General features: G+C 44.9%; 1 protein-coding gene across 1 annotated transcript in view; it reads left to right on the top strand.

Annotated features, from left to right (window-relative positions):
* LOC138784335 (complement C3-like) overlaps positions 1-20,982 on the top strand; it is a 110,382-nt gene that overhangs the window by 47,551 nt on the left and 41,849 nt on the right. The window contains 10 exon segments of the mRNA XM_069959861.1: positions 5,829-5,930; positions 7,137-7,287; positions 7,456-7,619; positions 10,151-10,309; positions 10,410-10,469; positions 14,158-14,248; positions 14,920-14,971; positions 16,526-16,613; positions 16,928-17,017; positions 19,697-19,802. Coding sequence (XP_069815962.1) covers positions 5,829-5,930; positions 7,137-7,287; positions 7,456-7,619; positions 10,151-10,309; positions 10,410-10,469; positions 14,158-14,248; positions 14,920-14,971; positions 16,526-16,613; positions 16,928-17,017; positions 19,697-19,802 — 1,063 coding nt within the window.

Here is a 20,982-nt window from a genome sequence, read left to right as displayed (position 1 = left end):
CAGTGAGTACACAGGGAGCTGCTGTCAGTTTATACAGTGAGTACAGGGAGCTGCTGTCAGTATATACAGTGAGTACACAGGGAGCTGCTGTCAGTATATACAGTGAGTACACAGGGAGCTGCTGTCAGTATATACAGTGAGTACACATGGAGCTGCTGTCAGTATATACGGTGAGTACACAGGGAGCTGCTGCCAGTATATAAAGGGAGTACACAGGGAGCTGCTGTCAGTATATACATTGAGTACACAGGGAGCTGCTGCCAGTATATACAGTGAGTACAAAGAGCTGCTGTCAGTATATACAGTGAGTACACAGGGAGCTGCTGTCAGTATATACAGTGAGGTACATAGGGAGCTGCTGTCAGTATATACAATGAGTACACAGGGGGCTGCTGTCAGTATATACAGTGAGTACAGGAAGCTGCTGTCAGTATATATAGTGAGGTACACAGGAAGCTGCTGTCAGTATATTCAGTGAGTACAGGGAGCTGCTGTCAGTATATACAGTGAGTACACAGGGAGCGGCTGTCAGTATATACAGTGAGTACACAGGGAGCTGCTGTCAGTATATACAGTGAGTACACAGGGAGCTGCTGTCAGTATATACAGGGAGTACACACGGAGCTGCTGTCAGTATATACAGTGAGTACACAGGGAGCTGCTGTCAGTATATACAGTGAGTACACAGGGAGCTGCTGTCAGTATATACAGTAAGTACACAGAAAGCTGCTGTCAGTATATATAGTGAGTACAGGGAGATGCTGTCAGTATATACAGTGAGTACACAGGGAGCTGCTGCCAGTATATACAGTAAGTACATGGAGCTGCTGTCAGTATATACAGTGAGTACACAGGGAGCTGCTGTCAGTATATACAGTGAGTACACAGGGAGCTGCTGTCAGTGTATACAGTGAGTACACAGGGAACTGCTGTCAGTATATACAGTGAGTACAGGGAGCTGTTGTCAGTATATACAGTGATTACAGGTAGCTGCTGGCAGTATATACAGTGGGTACACAGGGAGCTGCTGCCAGTATATACAGTGAGTACACAGGGAGCTGCTGTCAGTATGTACAGGGAGCTGCTGTCAGTATATACAGTGAGTACACAGGGAGCTGCTGTCAGTATATACAGTGAGTACACAGGGAGCTGCTGTCAGTATATACAGTGAGTACACAGGGAGCTGCTGCCAGTATATACAGGGAGTACACAGGGAGCTGCTGTCAGTATATACATTGAGTACACAGGGAGACGCTGTCAGTATATACAGTGAGTACACAGGGAGCTGCTGCCAGTATATACAGTGAGTACATGGAGCTGCTGTCAATATATACAGTGAGTGCACAGGGAGCTGCTGCCAGTATATACAGTGAGTACACAGGGAGCTGCTGCCAGTATATACAGTGAGTACAAAGAGCTGCTGTCAGTATATACAGTGAGTACACAGGGAGCTGCTGTCAGTATATAAAGTGAGTACACAGGGAGCAGCTGCTGTCAGTATATACAGTGAGTACAGGGAGCTGCTGTCAGTATATACAGTGAGGTACACAGGGAGCTGCTGTCAGTATATACAGGGAGTACACACGGAGCTGCTGTCAGTATATACAGTGAGTACACAGGGAGCTGCTGTCAGTATATACAGTGAGTACACAGGGAGCTGCTGTCAGTATATACAGTAAGTACACAGGGAGCTGCTGTCAGTATATACAGTGAGTACAGGGAGATGCTGTCAGTATATACAGTGAGTACACCGGGAGCTGCTGTCAGTATATACAGTGAGTACAGGGAGATGCTGTCAGTATATACAGTGAGTACACACAGAGCTGCTGTCAGTATGTACAGTGAGTACACAGAGAGCTGCTGTCAGTATATACAGTGAGTACACAGGGAGCTGCTGTCAGTATATAAAGTGAGTACACAGGGAGCAGCTGCTGTCAGTATATACAGTGAGTACACAGGGAGCTGCTGTCAGTATATACAGTGAGTACACAGGGAGCTGCTGTCAGTATATACAGTGAGTACACAGGGAGCTGCCGTCAATATATACGGGGAGTACACAGGCATCTGCCGTCAGTATATACAGTGAGTACACAGGGAGCTGCTGTCAGTATATACAGTGAGTACACAGGGAGCTGCTGTCAGTATATACAGTGAGTACAGGTAGCTGCTGTCAGTATATACAGTGAGTACACAGGGAGCTGCTGGCAGTATATACAGTGAGTACACAGGGAGCTGCTGGCAGTATATACAGTGAGTACACAGGGAGCTGCTGGCAGTATATACAGTGAGTACAGGTAGCTGCTGTCAGTATATACAGTGAGTACACAGGGAGCTGCTGGCAGTATATACAGTGAGTACACTGAGAGCTGCTGTCAGTATATACAGTGAGTACACAGGGAGCTGCTGGCAGTATATACAGTGAGTACACAGGGAGCTGCTGGCAGTATATACAGTGAGTACAGGGTGCTGCTGTCAGTATATACAGTGAGTACACAGGGAGCTGCTGTCAGTATATACAGGGAGTACACAGGGAGCTGCTGTCAGTATATACAGGGAGTACACAGGGAGATGCTGTCAGTATATACAGTGAGTATACAGGGAGCTGCTGTCAGTATATACAGTGAGTACACAGGGAGCAGCTGCCATTAGTATATACGGGGAGTACACAGGCAGCTGCCGTCAGTATACACAGTAAATACACAGGGAGCTGCTGTCAGTATTTACAGTGAGTAAACAGGGAGCTTCTGTCAGTATATACAGTGAGTACAGCGGGAGCTGCTGGCAGTATATACAGTGAGTACACAGGGAGCCGCTGTCAGTATATACAGTGAGTACACAGGGAGCTGCTGCCAGTATATACAGGAAGTACACACGGAGCTGCTGTCAGTATATACAGGGAGTACACAGGGAGCTGCTGCCAGTATATACAGTCAGTACACAGGGAGCTGCTGTCAGTATATACAGTGAGTACAGGGAGCTGCTGTCAGTATATACAGTGAGTATACAGTAAGCTTCTGTCAGTATATACAGTGAGGTACATAGGGAGCTGCTGTCAGTATATACAATGAGTACACAGGGGGCTGCTGTCAGTATATACAGTGAGTACAGGGAGCTGCTGTCAGTATATACAGTGAGTACAGGGAGCTGCTGCCAGTATATACAGTGAGTACACAGGGAGCTGCTGTCAGTATATACAGTGAGTACACAGGGAGCTGCTGTCAGTATATACAGTGAGTATAGGGAGCTGCTGTCAGTATATTCAGTGAGTACACAGGGAGCTGCTGTCAGTATATACAGTGAGTACACAGGGAGCTGCTGTCAGTATATACAGTGAGTACACAGGGAGCTGCTGTCAGCAGCTCCCTGTGTACTCACTGTATATACTGACAGCAGCTCCCTGTGTACTCACTGTATATACTGACAGCAGCTTCCTGTGTACTCACTGTATATACTGACAGCAGCTTCCTGTGTACTCACTGTATATACTGACAGCAGCTCCCTGTGTACTCACTGTATATACTGTCAGTATATACAGTGAGTACACAGGAAGCTGCTGTCAGTATATACAGTGAGTACACAGGAAGCTGCTGTCAGTATATACAGTGAGTACACAGGGAGCTGCCGTCAGTATATACAGTGAGTACACAGGGAGCTGCCGTCAGTATATACAGTGAGTACACAGGGAGCTGCTGTCAGTATATACAGTGAGTACACAGGGAGCTGCTGTCAGTATATACAGTGAGTACACAGGGAGCTGCTGTCAGTATATACAGTGAGTACACAGGGAGCTGCTGTCAGTATATACAGTGAGTACACAGGGGGCTGCTGTCAGTATATACAGTGAGTACAGGGAGCTGCTGTCAGTATATACAGTGAGTACACAGGGAGCGGCTGTCAGTTTATACAGTGAGTACACAGGGAGCTGCTGTCAGTATATACAGTGAGTACACAGGGAGCTGCTGTCAGTATATACAGTGAGTACAGGGAGCTGCTGTCACTATATACAGTGAGTACACAGGGAGCTGCTGTCAGTATATACAGTGAGTACACAGGGAGCTGTTGTCAGCATATACAGTGAGTACACAGGGAGCTGCTGTCAGTATATACAGTGAGTACACAGGGAGCTGTTGTCAGCATATACAGTGAGTACACAGGGAGCTGCTGTCAGCATATACAGTGAGTACACAGGGAGCTGTTGTCAGCATATACAGTGAGTACACAGGGAGCTGTTGTCAGCATATACAGTGAGTACACAGGGAGCTGTTGTCAGTATATACAGTGAGTACACAGGGAGCTGCTGTCAGTATATACAGTGAGTACACAGGGAGCTGCTGTCAGTATATACAGTGAGTACACAGGGAGCTGCTGTCAGTATATACAGTGAGTACACAGGGAGCTGCTGTCAGTATATACAGTGAGTACAGGGAGCCGCTGTCAGTATATACAGTGAGTACACAGGGAGCTGCTGTCAGTATATATAGTGAGTACACAGGGAGCTGCTGTCAGTATATATAGTGAGTACACAGGGAGCTGCTGTCAGCATATACAGTGAGTACAGGGAGCTGCTGTCAGTATATACAGTGAGTACAGGGAGCTGCTGTCAGTATATACAGTGAGTACACAGGGAGCTGCTGTCAGTATATATAGTGAGTACACAGGGAGCTGCTGTCAGCATATACAGTGAGTACAGGGAGCTGCTGTCAGTATATACAGTGAGTACAGGGAGCTGCTGTCAGTATATACAGTGAGTACACTTACTAATACACTAAACTATTTTACTATAAAGTGACCGACCCCTTTAACATTAAAATACACTTCCCAATAAAATACTGTCCAGGTGTATTAGGTGCCCCCCACTATTGCCCGTATGTACCCGGAGGTGTCAGATAGGTGCTGGCGATGTAACACAGAGGAAGGCTCTATCCTACACATTTGGTGGAGTTGTGACAATCTGAGACCGTTTTGGGAGGGGGTCCTGAAGGTCTATGAGGCTTATACGGTTAAAACACTGGCGAACACACCACAAGTCACGTTGCTATTGTTGCTACCTGGTACACTGGCAGGCCAGAAGAAAAGCGAAAAGCGTGTTAAGACACTTTCTTGCAGCAGAAATAGTTAACATAAAATACACTTCCCAATATCGTTTTTGTTTGTCATTTCAATCAATGTGATACCCAATCAAGTACTTAGTACGTATTGATTGTTGAATGATGGTTCATCCTTTCAGTACATTCTAACAACATGCTATCCTAATCCTTGATGGGCTTCAAATATATACTAGTAAGATATACTAGTATCACACAGGGTGGTTTACATACACTATTATTAAGGTTCTGGGCCAACTCCTGAACACAAACACCACTGACACACACAGAAGCACCTAACCATATATACAGTTACACCACAGACACACACACACACACATATACAGTGGAAGCGGATTACACTAGTGCAGACATATAGACCATGAAACAATATGTTCAGCTTTAACCCCTTCCTGCAGGATGCGGTGGGTTCACGCTTATGGACGTGTCGGTACTTCCTTGGATGAAAGAAGCACAGGAGGTGATAGCAGTTAACCCTATAGATGCTGCGGTCAGTGTGACCACAGCATGTATAGTGAAGAACAGAGGGAGAATTCTCCCTCTGTTCACCATCGGGGCTGTGCGAAGAGACTGCACAGCTCTGATGGTACAGTAGATATGACAATTTCTAGCTGCATGTAGTTAACTATATACAACAGCCTAAGCACTGATTTAAATGTGTTTTGTTTATTCTTGTTCTCTTATGTTCGGTAAATACTGTATATTTTATGTTTCCTTATATAGGGTGGTATAACAAGAGGCGCTACAGAGCTTGATTCCAGTCTCACAGCCTTCGTCCTTATCGCCTTGCTAACAAGTGAACAAACCTGTGCTGGCCAAGTTAGTGTAAGTTCTTCCTTTTTTATTTGAAAAGTTGCTGTCAGTCACCTCTTTTACCCCTTTTTTTTAATAGTCCCGCCTTTTATTATGGATGAGCTGATGTAAATATTGCTTACAAAGTCAAAAGGTAAATTTAAAACATGGTCTTTTCATTTCTTACTGTTAAGACTAGTTACCCAGAGAACAGAAAAAGACACGGACAGTGGACCCTAATCTGAAGCCCCACCCACTGTCCCTGCCTAGTTGCCACGATCAGCCCTAAGCGGCAGTGAGCAACTGGGCGACCGACCCTAACCTGAATACGTGAAACAAATAATGCAGACAATCTGGGTCACAACAATCGGGCAGCGCAGTATAAAACGGAAACCAAAATCAAGGTCAAAAGATGTAAGGCAAAAGGGTCAGGGCTGGCAGCAAACTAGAATGGTCAGAAAACAAAGCAATATCAGGAGTAGTGAGAAAATAGCAAGACACTGGTAACAGGCAAGAGACAAGCTTAATAACTGGCAAGGAGGTTCACTCACACATTATATAATAGGTCAGAGGTCCGGTCCAGAAGCTGACTGGACCGACCCCTCTGATCCCAAAAGGAAATACCTGAGAGACTTGGGACTGAATGGCAGAAACACCTTCCAGTCAACCCCCACAGGATTGCAGTACAGCTGCGATCAGTGGTCCTCCTTAGCTGGTGAAGGCCTGCGGGGTCCCCTATTAAAAGGGACCCATCGGGTCTCTGTAACGTCACACGGCACTGATGGGGCGAGAACATGTTTCGGCATGGCCGCCGGGATGGTCCCCTGCAGGTCCCGGGTGGCGCTCGAGAGGCATCAGCATACGACACTGGAACCAGGTCAGGTAACTTAGTAACACTAACACCATATATTCATGCTCCATGCAGAGTCGATCAAGGAGTGGCATTCTTCTTATACAACAAATAGGATGCCTTATTAAAACAATAGCTATAGCTGTAACATGCTTCTTTTAACACTTTAAACCTTTTTGTTTAAATTTTTTATCACAATAAACTTTCAAGTCATTCTAGTCATTTGCTTTACTTGCAATACTCTACCTAACCACATGGAGCGCTGTTAATTGAAAACACACCCATGATCAACACGGAACTCAGAATACACAACAGTGTATTATTATATATATATAATTTTAATAATTAATTTTTAACAACATTTGAATGTTCATTTCTCATTTATGCAGAGTCTACCTGGAAGCATAGAAGAAGCCACACAATATATAACTAATCATTATGAAACCTTGAAGAAGCCTTACTCCATAGCCATCACCTCCTATGCACTGGCCAAGGCTGGAAAGCTCAAGGACATCAAGAAACTAATGGCGGCATCTACAGGTAGAGTACCACACTATGTCATTGACAATCTGTATTTTATCTACTCTGTTATACTATATACGTTTTCTCAGTGATATGGATCCTGATAAATTTACAGATAAATATTTAATGGGCTGTTATTTAGACATAATTTTAATTTGATTTTTTTATGCTAAAATTTCCTTCCAGACAACGTCCACTGGGATGAACCTGGCTCACGCTTCTTATCCCTTGAAGCTACCTCCTATGCACTTCTCACTCTCTTGAAGATGAAAGAGTTTGAGAAAGCAGCACCACTGGTAAAATGGATAACAGAACAGAGATACTATGGAGACATTTGGGGATCAACGCAGGTGTGTGATTTAGTTATTTGCCAAGGGGCACAAAAGCATACAAAGCCTCTTGGAGCAATTTCTATGGCTCACGTATAGGTTGGCTTTTCCTCTTCAGTAGGCAAGCCATGATAGAGACCTGTTGATGACTGGGCTTACAAGAGAAAATTATTCTGGGGACTTGCTTCAAATAAATAGTCCCTGTCTATAAGAACATGTACTATATTGACAGTCCAGCCATAACAGGAATTGCAGCTTTGCAAAAGCTGGAGGGCCATAGGTTTCCTTTCACTGGTTCCCAACAGTGGTCCCAGAGCTTACACTCTACAGAAGAAAGGTCTCTGCCCATAAGAACTTACCCTCTTCAAGAGAGGACCCTGCCCATAAAAGCTTTCACTCTACAGGAGAGAGGACCCTGCCCATAATAGCTTTCACTCTACAGGAGAGAGAACCCTGCCCATAAGAGCTTATACTCTACAGGAGAGGACCCTGCCCATAAGAGCTTACACTCTACAGGAGAGAGGACCCAGCCCATAAAAGCTCAAACTCTACAGGAGAGAGGACCCTGCCCATAAAAGCTCAAACTCTACAGGAGAGAGGACCCTGCCCATAAGAGCTTATACTCTACAGGAGAGAGGACCCAGCCCATAAGAGCTTATACTCTACAGGAAAGAGGACCCTGCCCATAAGAGCTTACACTCTACAGGAGAGAGGACCCAGCCCATAAAAGCTCAAACTCTACAGGAGAGAGGACCCTGCCCATAAAAGCTCAAACTCTACAGGAGAGAGGACCCTGCCCATAAGAGCTTATACTCTACAGGAGAGAGGTCCCTGCCCATAAGAGCTTACACTCTACAGGAGAGAGGACCCTGCCCATAAGAGCTTACACTCTACAGGAGAGAGGACCCTGCCCATAAGAGCTTACACTCTACAGGAGAGAGGACTCTGCCCAGAGGTCTTACACTCTACAGGAGAGAGGACCCTGCCCATAAGAGCTTACACTCTACAAGAGAGATCACTGCCCATAAGAGCTTACACTCTACAGGAGAGATGTCCCTGTCCATAAGAGCTTACACTCTACAGGAGAGATGTCCCTGTCCATAAGAGCTTACACTCTACAGGAGAGAGGACCCTAACTATGATAGCTTACACTCTACAGGAGAGAGGACCCTGCCCATAAGAGCTTACACTCTACAGGAGAGATCACTGCCCATAAGAGCTTACACTCTACAGGAGAGATATCCCTGCTCATAAGAGCTTACACTCTACAGGAGAGAGGACCCTAACCATAATAGCTTACACTCTACAGGAGAGAGGTCCCAGCCTATAAGAGCTTACACTCTACAGGAGAGAGGACCTTGCCCATAAGAGCTTACACTCTACAGGAGAGGACCCTGCCTATAAGAGCTTACACTCTACAGGAGAGAGGTCCCTGCCTATAAGAGCTTACACTCTACAGGAGAGAGGACCCTGCCCATAAGAGCTTACACTCTACAGGAGAGATCACTGCCTATAAGAGCTTACACTCTACAGGAGAGAGGTCCCTGCCTATAAGAGCTTACACTCTACAGGAGAGAGGACCCTAACCATAATAGCTTACACTCTACAGGAGAGAGGTCCCTGCCTATAAGAGCTTACACTCTACAGGAGAGAGGACCCAGCTCATAAGAGCTTAAACTCTACAGGAGAGAGGACCCTGCCCATAAGAGCTTACACTGTACAGGAGAGAGGTCCCTGCCTATAAGAGCTTAAACTCTACAGGAGAGAGGTCCCTGCCTATAGGAGATTACACTCTACAGGAGAGATGTCCCTGTCCATAAGAGCTTACACTCTACAGGAGAGAGGACCCTGCCCATAAGAGCTTACACTCTACAGGAGAGAGGACCCTGCCTATAAGAGCTTACACTCTACAGGAGAGAGGTTCCTGCCCATAAGAGCTTATACTCTACAGGAGAGAGGTCCCTGCCCATAAGAGCTTACACTCTACAGGAGAGAGGTCTATGACCATAAGAGCTTACACTCTTCAGGAGAGAGGTCCCTGCCTATAAGAGCTTACACTCTTCAGGAGAGAGGTCCCTGCCCATAAGAGCTTATACTCTACAGGAGAGAGGTCCCTGCCCATAAGAGCTTATACTCTACAGGAGAGAAGAGGTGACAATATTCTTGCCTGTAAGAGCTCACATTCTACATAAAATGAGAAAAGTGACACAATACGGTTATGATGCTACAGAACTTCTGTCTAGTACAGGGTACATAGGTGGCTAGCTGAGGAGTAGAACTATTTTGAGCAGTGAGGGTTAGAGTCCCCTGTTATTGAGTAAGAAGCACATATGGACTGGTAGACAGAGAAGGGTGGAGAAGGATTGTGGTGCAGTATTGTAAAGAACTTTAAACATGTCATTTTTGTCTTGTGTTAAAAAGGTCACCATTTTTTGATTACTTTTTTATAATCTTCTAATATCTCCCCACCGATACCATAACTGTAGTAAGATGTGGTGTTGTGGGTGTTGTACTAACTGTGTCTATTTTCTTCTTGAACTCTTGGGTTGTAGTCTGCTATTATGCAGTTTGAAGCCCTCGCCCAGTATCAGAGAGATGTACTAAGTTTCAAAGACTTGGATTTGGTTCTCACCTACAAGCTCCCAGGGAGATCCCAAACTACAAGTTATCAAATCAATCTACAAACTGCCTTACTGGCCCGATCAGATCAGGTAAGAACCTGGGATATAATGGTGATAAAGTAACAGGAGTCGGGTTTGTTGGGTAGAAATAACATTTCTCTCATAACTTCCTGAATCTAATTTTTTGCAGTCTTTAGAAGTTGACAATTTTACAGTCAGTGCGAAAGGAAAAGGTCAAGGCACTCTTACGGTAAGGAGAGAATACATTTTACCAATGTTTAGAGTAGTCTCCCTTATTGATAAGCAGCGCCGAAATCCGTGTTTGGGTCCAGCATTCATACACACTGTTCATGACACAGCCGTGTGGCTCTGTAACGACAGCGCCACAGAGATTTCGGCACTCCACTACAAGGCTTCCCCGTCTGTAGCATCCATTAAATACGGGACATGGTAGTAAGCCCTAAGTTGTCTTTCGAGGAGTTTCCAAAAATATTAGTGTAAGTTATTAATAGTAATATCAGGTGTATAAGTATAATAAATACCAACAATATTAACAACAATAATGATGATGCTGGTGGTCAATCAATATACAATCACCTTATTTTTGGAAACTCCCTGATAGACAACTTAATCCTTATTATTACATCTGGGATAGAGATGAGCAAATTTAAAGTAATAACGAAAGCAATCACCTCTAAAATCCCCTCACCAGCCGGCTGCCATTTAAAGGAGAAGTCCGGCGAAAATTTTTATTAACGTATTGTATTGCCCCCCAAAAGTTATACAAATCCCCAATATACATATATTACGGGAAATGCTTATAAAGTGCTTTTTTCCCTGCACTTACTACTGCATCAAGGCTTCACTTTCTGGTTAACATGATGATGTCACTTCCTAGATAACATGGTGATGTCACTTCCTAGATAACATGGTGATGTCACTTCCTGGATAACATGGTGATGTCACTTCCTGGATAACATGGTGATGTCACGACCTGACCTCCAGAGCTGTGCGGGCTGTGGCTGCTGGAGAGGATGATGGCAGAGAGATGCTCAGTGTCCCTCAATGTCCCTCTGCCATCATCCTCTCCAGCAGCCACAGCCCGCACAGCACTGGGAGTCAGGTCGTGACATCACCATGTTATCCAGGAAGTGACATCACCATGTTATGCAGGAAGTGACATCACCATGTTATCCAGGAAGTGAAGCCTTGATGCAGTAGTAAGTGCAGGGAAAAAAGCACTTTATAAGCATTTCACATAATAAGTGTATATTGGTGATTTGTATAACTTTTGGGGGAAAATACAATAATTCAATAAACATTTTCGCTGGTCTTCACCTTTAACAGACTGCCAATCTGTGACGCTCCCTCCCGGGTACTGGGAAAAGCTGGATCCAGTCCTGGGAAACTTCTACCAGTTTTGCTTTGTTATTACATCCATGACTTAGGAGCTCCCAATCAGGCTGGCAGTTTCACGAAACTGATGGTGTCAGCTCTTCCATAATACATAATTCCTAGCCAAGTAGATCTGTCTATCCGTAGCCAACATTGACAAGCTGACTCTTATAAAAATGAACCCAGCGTGGATCACACAGTTCTTGATGGTCTCAGTGCCCGTTTAAGGAGACAACATAAAAACCTGCCTCCTCCTCAGCCTCTACCACCTCCTCTTCCACTTGGACCTCCATATCCTCTTTCCAAATGATTATTTCATTTATTTATTTATTTTAATTATTTATTTTTATTTTATGTTATATATTTAAGTACTTTCTGTATCCCATTTATTGCAGGGCAATTGTCCTGTTTTTTCTTCTATTTTCCTTCCCTTTTCGGCCCTCTACCCCTTCCTACACCAACTCCACAGCCATTTTTGGGCCCATAAATTCGGGGCCCCAATGATTTCAATGGGGTTCAGGTTCAAATTTGGGTCTAGATCTGTTTCTTTCTTTTTTTTTTTTTTTTTTTTGTTAAAGGGGAACTCCAGGTAGAGGTTAAAAAAATGAAACTTCTGCAGAAGCATATAGCATTATTACCTATCTATCCCAGTTTTGAAACTACCAAAAATCCATTTGTTTGGGAGGGTTTTATTCGGTATTATGTTTCTGTCCTTCCTGGTTGAGCAGTTCCCAGAATGCAATGCTTTACCTCAGCTGATCATCACAGTCCCCCACCCATCACAATAAGTAAAATTAGTGCTGCATCTGCTTCTGGCCGGACAGAGATGGTGAATCACTCAGGAGATTGGGGGATCCAGCCCCGCCTCCTGTGACATCACACTCTGCCTACTGTCTGCATCATCAGTCTGTCCTCAGCAAACACACACAATGTGAGACAGAGGCATGGAAGATTTGTCTCCTAAGGTGGGAGAGCAGAAGGAGCAATGTGGATTGGCACAGGGGACATTTTTTTCCACTTCCTGGATTTCTATCAGCTACCAGTGTGGCAGAGCCGTACAGATATGGTAATACATTGTATAGACACATCTATATAACTTTTAATGTACTTTTAATAGAAAACAAGTTTTTCTTATCCGGAGTTCCCCTTTTAGTTTGGCTGAACCCAATGTAGTGTCCCAGTAAGGGTGTGCCACTAAGTTCTATATTCAGCCTGTAAAAAGGTATTTCTCTCAGGTGTCATACTCTGGGATGATGTGTGTTGCTTGCACTTTCACCACTTGGTGTCTCACTCTTCCCTATTCTAGTTGCACAGCTGAAGGTCCAGTGTTTTGCTGGTTATGTGTTGTCCAATCAACGGCTTGGGTGCCTCACTATTCTACACCTAACACACTCTTAAGCCCCTATTACACAGGAAGATGTATAGAGACCTTTCAGGTCAGCGCTCGCTTGTTTCTCATTCCCCCACCCGTTGCTGGTTCTATTACATGCGCCGACAGTGAGCGAGCAGAAGCCGGGGGCTGCCCGGGCGATCGTTAGATCGCCGCCCACAGGAGACAGCGGTGGTCTGCTGCCGCTGCTTCTGTTGCACAGAGCAACGGCAGATCATTGCTTGGTTGATCATTGGCGTTTCAGTCTGTTGAAAGACAACGATCAGCCGACACCGTGCATTTCATTTCTATTACATGAAGCAATTATCGTCCGTAACAGCCAATATCAGCCGAATATGGCTGATAATTGCTTTGTGCAATAGGGCCTTTACACCTCACTCTTTCTAGCACTTTCCTTACCAATAGTGTATGGTGTCAGTGTATGGTGAGAAAAGGACAGCAAACAGGAGTTCCTGCTGAAGGCTATACCCAGGCCTGGCCTGAGGGCCAGAACCTTTGTCAGGAACAAGTGATTTTCAGATATTTATGAGACTTCTCCTTCTCCTTCCTTTCCAAAGTTTTATTGCACTGAAAATTTAGTGCTCACTACTATATGCTGCACCTGTACCCATACACACACACCCAGTGCTATCTTTACAATGCCTAGTGCTAGTATACCTGGAGGTGCCTAGTTTGGTACCACCACACCTAGTCCACTGCGTACCACCTGGAATTCCAGGATTCAGCCTAGGTAATATGCTGTATCCCGGAATTCCAGGCAGTACCCAGGCTGTCTCATCCTTCCCCACGGACCGGGAAGGCATTGGGGATCAAATGCGGTAGGTTTGACAAGGTTAGAGTTCGATAGGACCTAAGATTTTCCAATGTTCAATGATCTCTACTCTTTGTGCATTGACTTTCTTGTGACCTTGTGCATATTAGCAACTATAAACAAGTAATTGGGGTCTAGGCAGCTGACTAACATCCAGAGCAGAGCCTCAGGGCAGATGGGGATGGATTTCAGATCACCAAAGCCTCCCTCTTAGCACTGCAGATAAACTAGAGATGGTAATTTGCATTATAGACTGCACTGACCAACATATTGATTGATATTACATTTCTATATTGCTAAATATGATTAACTTTAATAATTCTCTTCTTATTTGACTTCCAGGTATTATCTGCATACTATGTTCCTAAAACAGCCGAGGAGAAAAAATGCAACAATTTTGATCTGTCTGTGACCATTAAGGAAGAGTATTATGGTGAGATATTTGCCCCTTGGGGGGAATTTATTTCGACTGTGCCTGGCATAGATCACCCAAAAGTCACATCATTTTGTGCAAACTCAGTGGAGTTCCAAGTTCAGCTTGCCAGGTAGGTGAATAGAGGGCATGGCACCAAAGAATAGCCACAACACTGTGGATAACTCTGGCAACACCCAAGGAATTATTGTAAGTAAACTTCTTCTGCCCACAGATTTTGCCTATCCCAGTGCCCAGTATTTTCCTATCCTATTTTTGGCAGGGCAATCGTCCTGTTGTTACCCCCATGTTGCTTCCTTTTGCAGCCCTCTACCTCTTCCTACAGCCACTTTACGGCCATTTTTGTTGCCCAAAAACTCAGGTCCCCATTGACTTCATGGGTTCCGGGTCTTTAGCCGAACCTGTCAAATTAGAATTTCCAATTACCTCTCATCTATCTTGTGTGATCTTACATATATGAGCTGCTCATGAACATGGCAGTGCCCATTATGAGGCCCATGGACCAGTTAATTTGAAAGAAAAAAATTCTTACTGAACTACCCCTTTTAATATTCTTGAATGAGACTTTTCATGCTCACTTGTTGTTCACGGATGGTCTAAGGTTACTGTTCAGGGTGACAACACCAGAACTTAAATGATTTGTCATTTATTCTTGCAATTTCCCCACACAGCTATGAGATCTGAAGATGCCAAGTTGACTGTTTCTATGACTATCTGCACCAGGTAAGTTCCACAATATACTCATATGTGAACTTCCATATAGTATATACTACTGCTTGTTTTATATAGAAAGGTTAGGAATGATACTGAAGGACTGGAAACCATGTCTAATTTTTAGTCCTAAGGGCAACTGTATATTGAACCCATACCAATGAGTTGTACCTGAAGCTGAAAAGTGGCCATTTATGTTCATCATTGATGAGCTGCAACAAAGAAGGAGGAATGGGATTGGTGGGATTTAATTGCCCCAAAATAATACATGGTAGAGTATTGTGAAGGATTTCTCCAGACTCCATCTGCAGTATCTTTAGTGGTGGTAATACAAGCAGTAATACATTCATACAAGGCCTCATCTATAAGCCTGAGCAAAGAATGTATTGTTCTTGGGGACCTGGAACATCTATGCACTCAAAAGCCTATATGCAATGTCTCCAAACAGGTGTGCCATTGCTGTTCTGTTATATGTAGGTCGGCTTAAAAGTATTTGCTATTTAAGTGTTCTGTGAATTGTAAGGTGTATTCTGCACTCCCACCACTAGATGTCCCACTATACTGTATGTACTGCATGTCACAGCTGAAAGAAAGGTTTACCAATGGTTAACTGCCTATGTGACCAAAGTCATGAACAGTGTATGCCACTGTTCTGTAAGCTGACTGAGAGCCTATCCCCGACCTGGGTGCCTCATAGTTGTCCCTCCATTATTCCTCCTCTATTCCTTTAATCCTAGAGGTAAAAAAGATAGTCTCCTGGTATCCTTCTCCAATCATCTGCCAGCTCCCTAAAGCCTTATTTAGTGGGGAAGCAGGCCTCGCCTTCTTCCGAAACCCTGCCAAAGTCTGCAGGAGGTACTACAAGAGCCAGCAGCCAGATAAGAGCAGGTAAAGCCGATAACTCTGCTGCAACAGGCAGGGATTCCTAAGGGGTCTCTTAAACAGCAAGCTTTACCCAAAAGTGTGGCCTGCAATCCTGGATTTGTGTCACTCGGTACCCATGGACAGCAAAAGGCATATCACCATAGCCATGGATGCAGGTACTGTTTGATCACCACTCACACAAAATTAAGATCCGAAGGATCTGGACAGGCCCCCCTTTCCTCAAGTAGCCCATTGTCACCTAAGTCATGTTTAACTTAAAAAAAAAGACTTTTAGTAAAACCAGCCTGACCTGCGCCTACACCTCAGGAGAAGGTGTAGTTTTCTGCGACAAGTTACGCCTGCAAGCAGGTATAAATCATGGTAAATCAGGTGCTGGAGGAGGTGACACAGGGGATAAAGCTGGTGTACGTCAGGAAAAAAGGGTAAATCAGCTCTTTCTCCTTGGCGTACGCCAGTGGCACAACCTTCATAAATGTCCCCCCTTTGTGTTCATTTTACAAATATTTTGGTTGATGCTGATATATATTTTATAATGATATAAGGGATCTTTGATGGATAAAATTATTAGTTGATTGTGAGGGTTGTATCATTATCCCCATGGACTGTCAGCAGAATACAGTAATTGGCTTATACAGTGTCAATTGCAATAGACTAAACCTAAAATATGCTCCTTTTTTGCAGATTTCTTAAGGATTATGATTCCACCATGTCCATCCTGGAAGTTTCTATGATGACTGGTTTTGTACCAGATATAAATGACCTCAATAAGGCGAGTATCATTGGGGGCAACTCAGCCACATTTTGATATAAAAATAGTAATCCTCCTATACTGTAGTTCCTCACTACAATCCATCTATCGACTGCTGTATAGGAATTACACTTGTTTGCCTGTAAATCCAGAATTTGTTTGATGGATGACCAGTATAGCAGTTTAGTAACATGACTTGGATCCTGATGAAGATCTTTTTTTTTTTTTTTAGTTGGAGCCCATTTGGTTTGCATGTTATATATGTTGGTATAGTGGTATATTAACACGATGTTTCAGAGATTTGTAAAATGTGAACGTTTCCCTTTTATTTACAGCTTAAAAAACCAGTGGACAGATCCATCTCCAGCTTTGAAATCAACAAGGGCGCATATGATAAGAGCACCTTGATTCTGTACATTGATCGGGTAAGACGTTGTCTGCTTTGCCTTCCTGACTCATAGGGAATATTGGGAGGTGGATAGCACCTCTGTGACTTCCCTAAACCTCATAAGGTCTTATGACCATGGGCTGCCTTTATGGGACAACCTATTCACAGATGAGGAAGGTTGTAGATTCTATTTTTAAGACATACTGTATGCTCGTAGCCTATTCCACGGCCCGACAATTGTTTAGCGAGGGCTGCAGGGACATTGTTACCGATGTCCTTGCAGCCCTTGTTTCATACTTTACCTGTCCAGGCTGCAGGTCTTCTCCTTCTCCAGGTCCCATGCCGCAGCAGCTACGGAGTGGCCTGTCTGAACTGACAGACCGCTCAGCCAATCACTGGCCGCGGCGGTCCCAGCCAGTGATTGGCTGAGCGGTCTGTCAGCTCAGACAGGTTGCTCCGAAAGCTGCTGCAGCGGCGGATCGGGAGAAGGAGAAGACCTGCAGCCTGGACAGGTAAAGTATGATGTTTGTGAAATCGTCGGTCACCCGCCGCGCCCGCTATTCCACGTAGCGATGCGCGGGTGGCGACCAATGATTTTAGGTTTAAACCTTAATGAACGATCAGCCGATGAAACGATCATCGGCTGATCGTTCTTTCTATTCCACGGAGCGATAATCGGCTGATCATCGCTCCGTGGAATAGGCCCCTTAGTCATCCTCAGCGCCGTTTCCATGCACTTTGCATATAGTAAGGCCCTTTAGAGCACTGGGGGTAGGACAACCACTCCCAGAGCACTGATGTAGTCCACCTCTGGCCAGCCTGCTCCGCTGCTTATTAGAAGGGGCAGTCTGGTGCTCTGGGGGTGGTAGCCTTACCCCCAGTGCTCCAAACAGCCCTACTACACCCAGATTAAACTGCAAAGTGTGCGGAAATGGCGCCGAGGATGAAGGCAAGAGACTTCCCTTCATCCTGTGCCTTGGGTGCTATAGGGAGCTATCAGCAGGCTAGATTTGTCTAACCTGCTGATAGTTTTCCTTGAACAAAAATGATAGTCCAGCAGGTTAACTTCCTATGGAAATTTGGATGTAAGTGTTCAAAATTCCCTAGTAGGGTATTAGATATTGAGTATTACAGCCATCTTGTATTCTAAACTATCTTTTGTATGGAGGGGGGGTCAATGTCATTATTATGGGTATTCTGCCCATAACAAGCAAGAAAGTTTGCTTTTGGATGTTTTGGTTCCCATTGTGAGGGGGGGGGAAGATAGATCATTAGAGAAAAAGTTATTTCCAAATATATTTAAACTTTCAACTAATTACTTTTGGTAGTCCGCCACATCAACCACTTCCTTATATATGCGGTTCAGGGAAGAAACAGAGTGCTGCACCTCACACCTATGGCTGATACTAGTGCCGCTTGGCTAAATAAAAAACACATCAGAATTTTGTGTATGAATTGATCAAGCCATACTGCCCCATGTACCTCGTGCCGGTATCTGATACACATGGGTCCCTACACTAAGTCCACACCGTGCCAGTCAGTGGCCACCAACCCCGCAGGCGTGCACAGCCAGGGAACGGGGGCCATGGGACGGCCCTGCGACCCCCATGCCACAGGACCAGACCCAAAAACACCACACCAGAACCCGGCCAGCACCGCCGGCGGAGAAGGTCGCCCCCAAGCAGCACAAGTCTGGATAAGGTATTGCACTCACCATAGCTGCAGCAAACAGAATGGGAAAAAACAGGAGGGATTAAAACCATGTGCACTCAGGTGTCTCCTGCTAATTGCGGTCATGTGGGTCTCACCAGGAGGAGTGCAAAACACGGAGAAAAGAGAGAAACAAAATGCGGTTCAGGGAAGAAACAGAGTGCTGCACCTCACACCTATGGCTGATACTAGTGCCGCTTGGCTAAATAAAAAACACATCAGAATTTTGTGTATGAATTGATCAAGCCATACTGCCCCATGTACCTCGTGCCGGTATCTGATACACATGGGTCCCTACACTAAGTCCACACCGTGCCAGTCAGTGGCCACCAACCCCGCAGGCGTGCACAGCCAGGGAACGGGGGCCATGGGACGGCCCTGCGACCCCCATGCCTAGGGGCACTAGTATCAGCCATAGGTGTGAGGTGCAGCACTCTGTTTCTTCCCTGAACCGCATTTTGCTTCTCTCTTTTCTCCGTGTTTTTGCACTCCTCCTGGTGAGACCCACATGACCGCAATTAGCAGGAGACACCTGAGTGCACATGGTTTTAATCCCTCCTGTTTTTTTCCCATTCTGTTTGCTGCAGCTATGGTGAGCGCAATACCTTATCCAGACTTGTGCTGTTTGGGGGCGACCTTCTCCGCCGGCGGTGCTGGCCGGGTTCTGGTGTGGTGTTTTTGGGTCTGGTCCTGTGGCATGGGGGTCGCAGGGTCGTCCCATGGCCCCCGTTCCCTGGCTGTGCACGCCTGCGGGGTTGGTGGCCACTGACTGGCACGGTGTGGACTTAGTGTAGGGACCCATGTGTATCAGATACCGGCACGAGGTACATGGGGCAGTATGGCTTGATCAATTCATACACAAAATTCTTATGTGTTTTTTATTTAGCCTAGGGGCACTAGTATCAGCCATAGGTGTGAGGTGCAGCGCTCTGTTTCTTCCCTGAACCGCATTTTACTTCCTTATATATTTTTAGATTGTGTTTTATTCATTATTATGTTACCTTAGATTTCCCATAAGGAGGAAAACTGTGTGAAATTCAATCTTCATCAGCACTTTAATGTAGGACTTATCCAGCCGGGCTCCGTCACAGTGTACCACTACTACTCTCCAGGTGAGACCCTAGACAAAATAACCTCTTTCAAGGAGTTGTCAAGGCTTAGAAAAACATGACTGCTTTCTTACAGAAAGAGCACCTCTCATATTCTCAGTTTGGGTGTGGGGTTTTGAAACTCAATACCATTGAAGTGAATAGAGCTCAAGTGTAATAACACACAAAACCTGAGGACATGGGTGGTGCTGTTTTTGCAAGGAAGTATATGTGCTTTTTTTTTTTTAATCTTGGATAACCCCTTTATCTACTACGTATAGCTAAGCCATGAAAAAAACAAGACTCCTTAGTTACTAGAGATGAGCACATCTATGGTCTTTTGTTTAGTTTTAGATTGGAGAAGTCCGGCAAAAAATATTGTATTGCCCCCAAAAAGTTATACAAACCAGCAATATACACTTATTACAGGAAATGCTTATAAAGTGTTGTTTTCCCTGCACTTACTACTGCATCAAGGCTTCACTTCTTGGATAACATGGTGATGTCACTTCCTAGATAACCTAGTGATATCACTTCCTGGATAACATGGTGATGTCACTTTCCGGATAACATGGTGATGTCACTTCCTGGATAACATGATGATGTCACTTCCTGGATAACATTGTGATGTCACTTCCTGGATAACATTGTGGTGTCACTTCCTGGATAACATGGTGATGTCACTTCCTGGATAAACATGATGATGTCACTTCCTGGATAACATTGTGATGTCACTTCCTGGATAACATGGTGATGCCACTTCCTGGATAACATGGTGATGTCACTTCCTGGATAAAATAGTGATGTCACGACCCGACTCCCAGAGTTGTGGGGGCTGTGGCTGCTGGGGAGGATGATGGCAGAGGGATACTCAGTGTCCCTCCAGTGCCCTGTGTCCCTCAGTGTCCCTCTGCCATCATCCTCTCCAGCAGCCACAGCATACACAGCTCTGGGAGTCGGGTCGTGACATCACCATTTTATCCAGGAAGTGACATCACCATGTTATCCAGGAAGTGACATCACCATTTTGTCCAAGAAGTGACATCACCATGTTATCCAGGAAGTGAAGCCTTGATGCAGTAGTAAGTGCAGGGAAAAAAGCATTTTTATAAGCATTTCCCGTAATAAATGTATATTGGTGATTTGTATAACTTTTGGGGGAGAATACAATACTTTAATAAAAATTTTCACTTGACTTCTCCTT

Source organism: Dendropsophus ebraccatus, chromosome 1 (assembly GCF_027789765.1).
Source record: "Dendropsophus ebraccatus isolate aDenEbr1 chromosome 1, aDenEbr1.pat, whole genome shotgun sequence".
NCBI lineage: Eukaryota > Metazoa > Chordata > Amphibia > Anura > Hylidae > Dendropsophus > Dendropsophus ebraccatus.
Note: the sequence above shows the minus strand (reverse complement) of the source record. Positions and strands in the feature narration are given on the sequence as shown.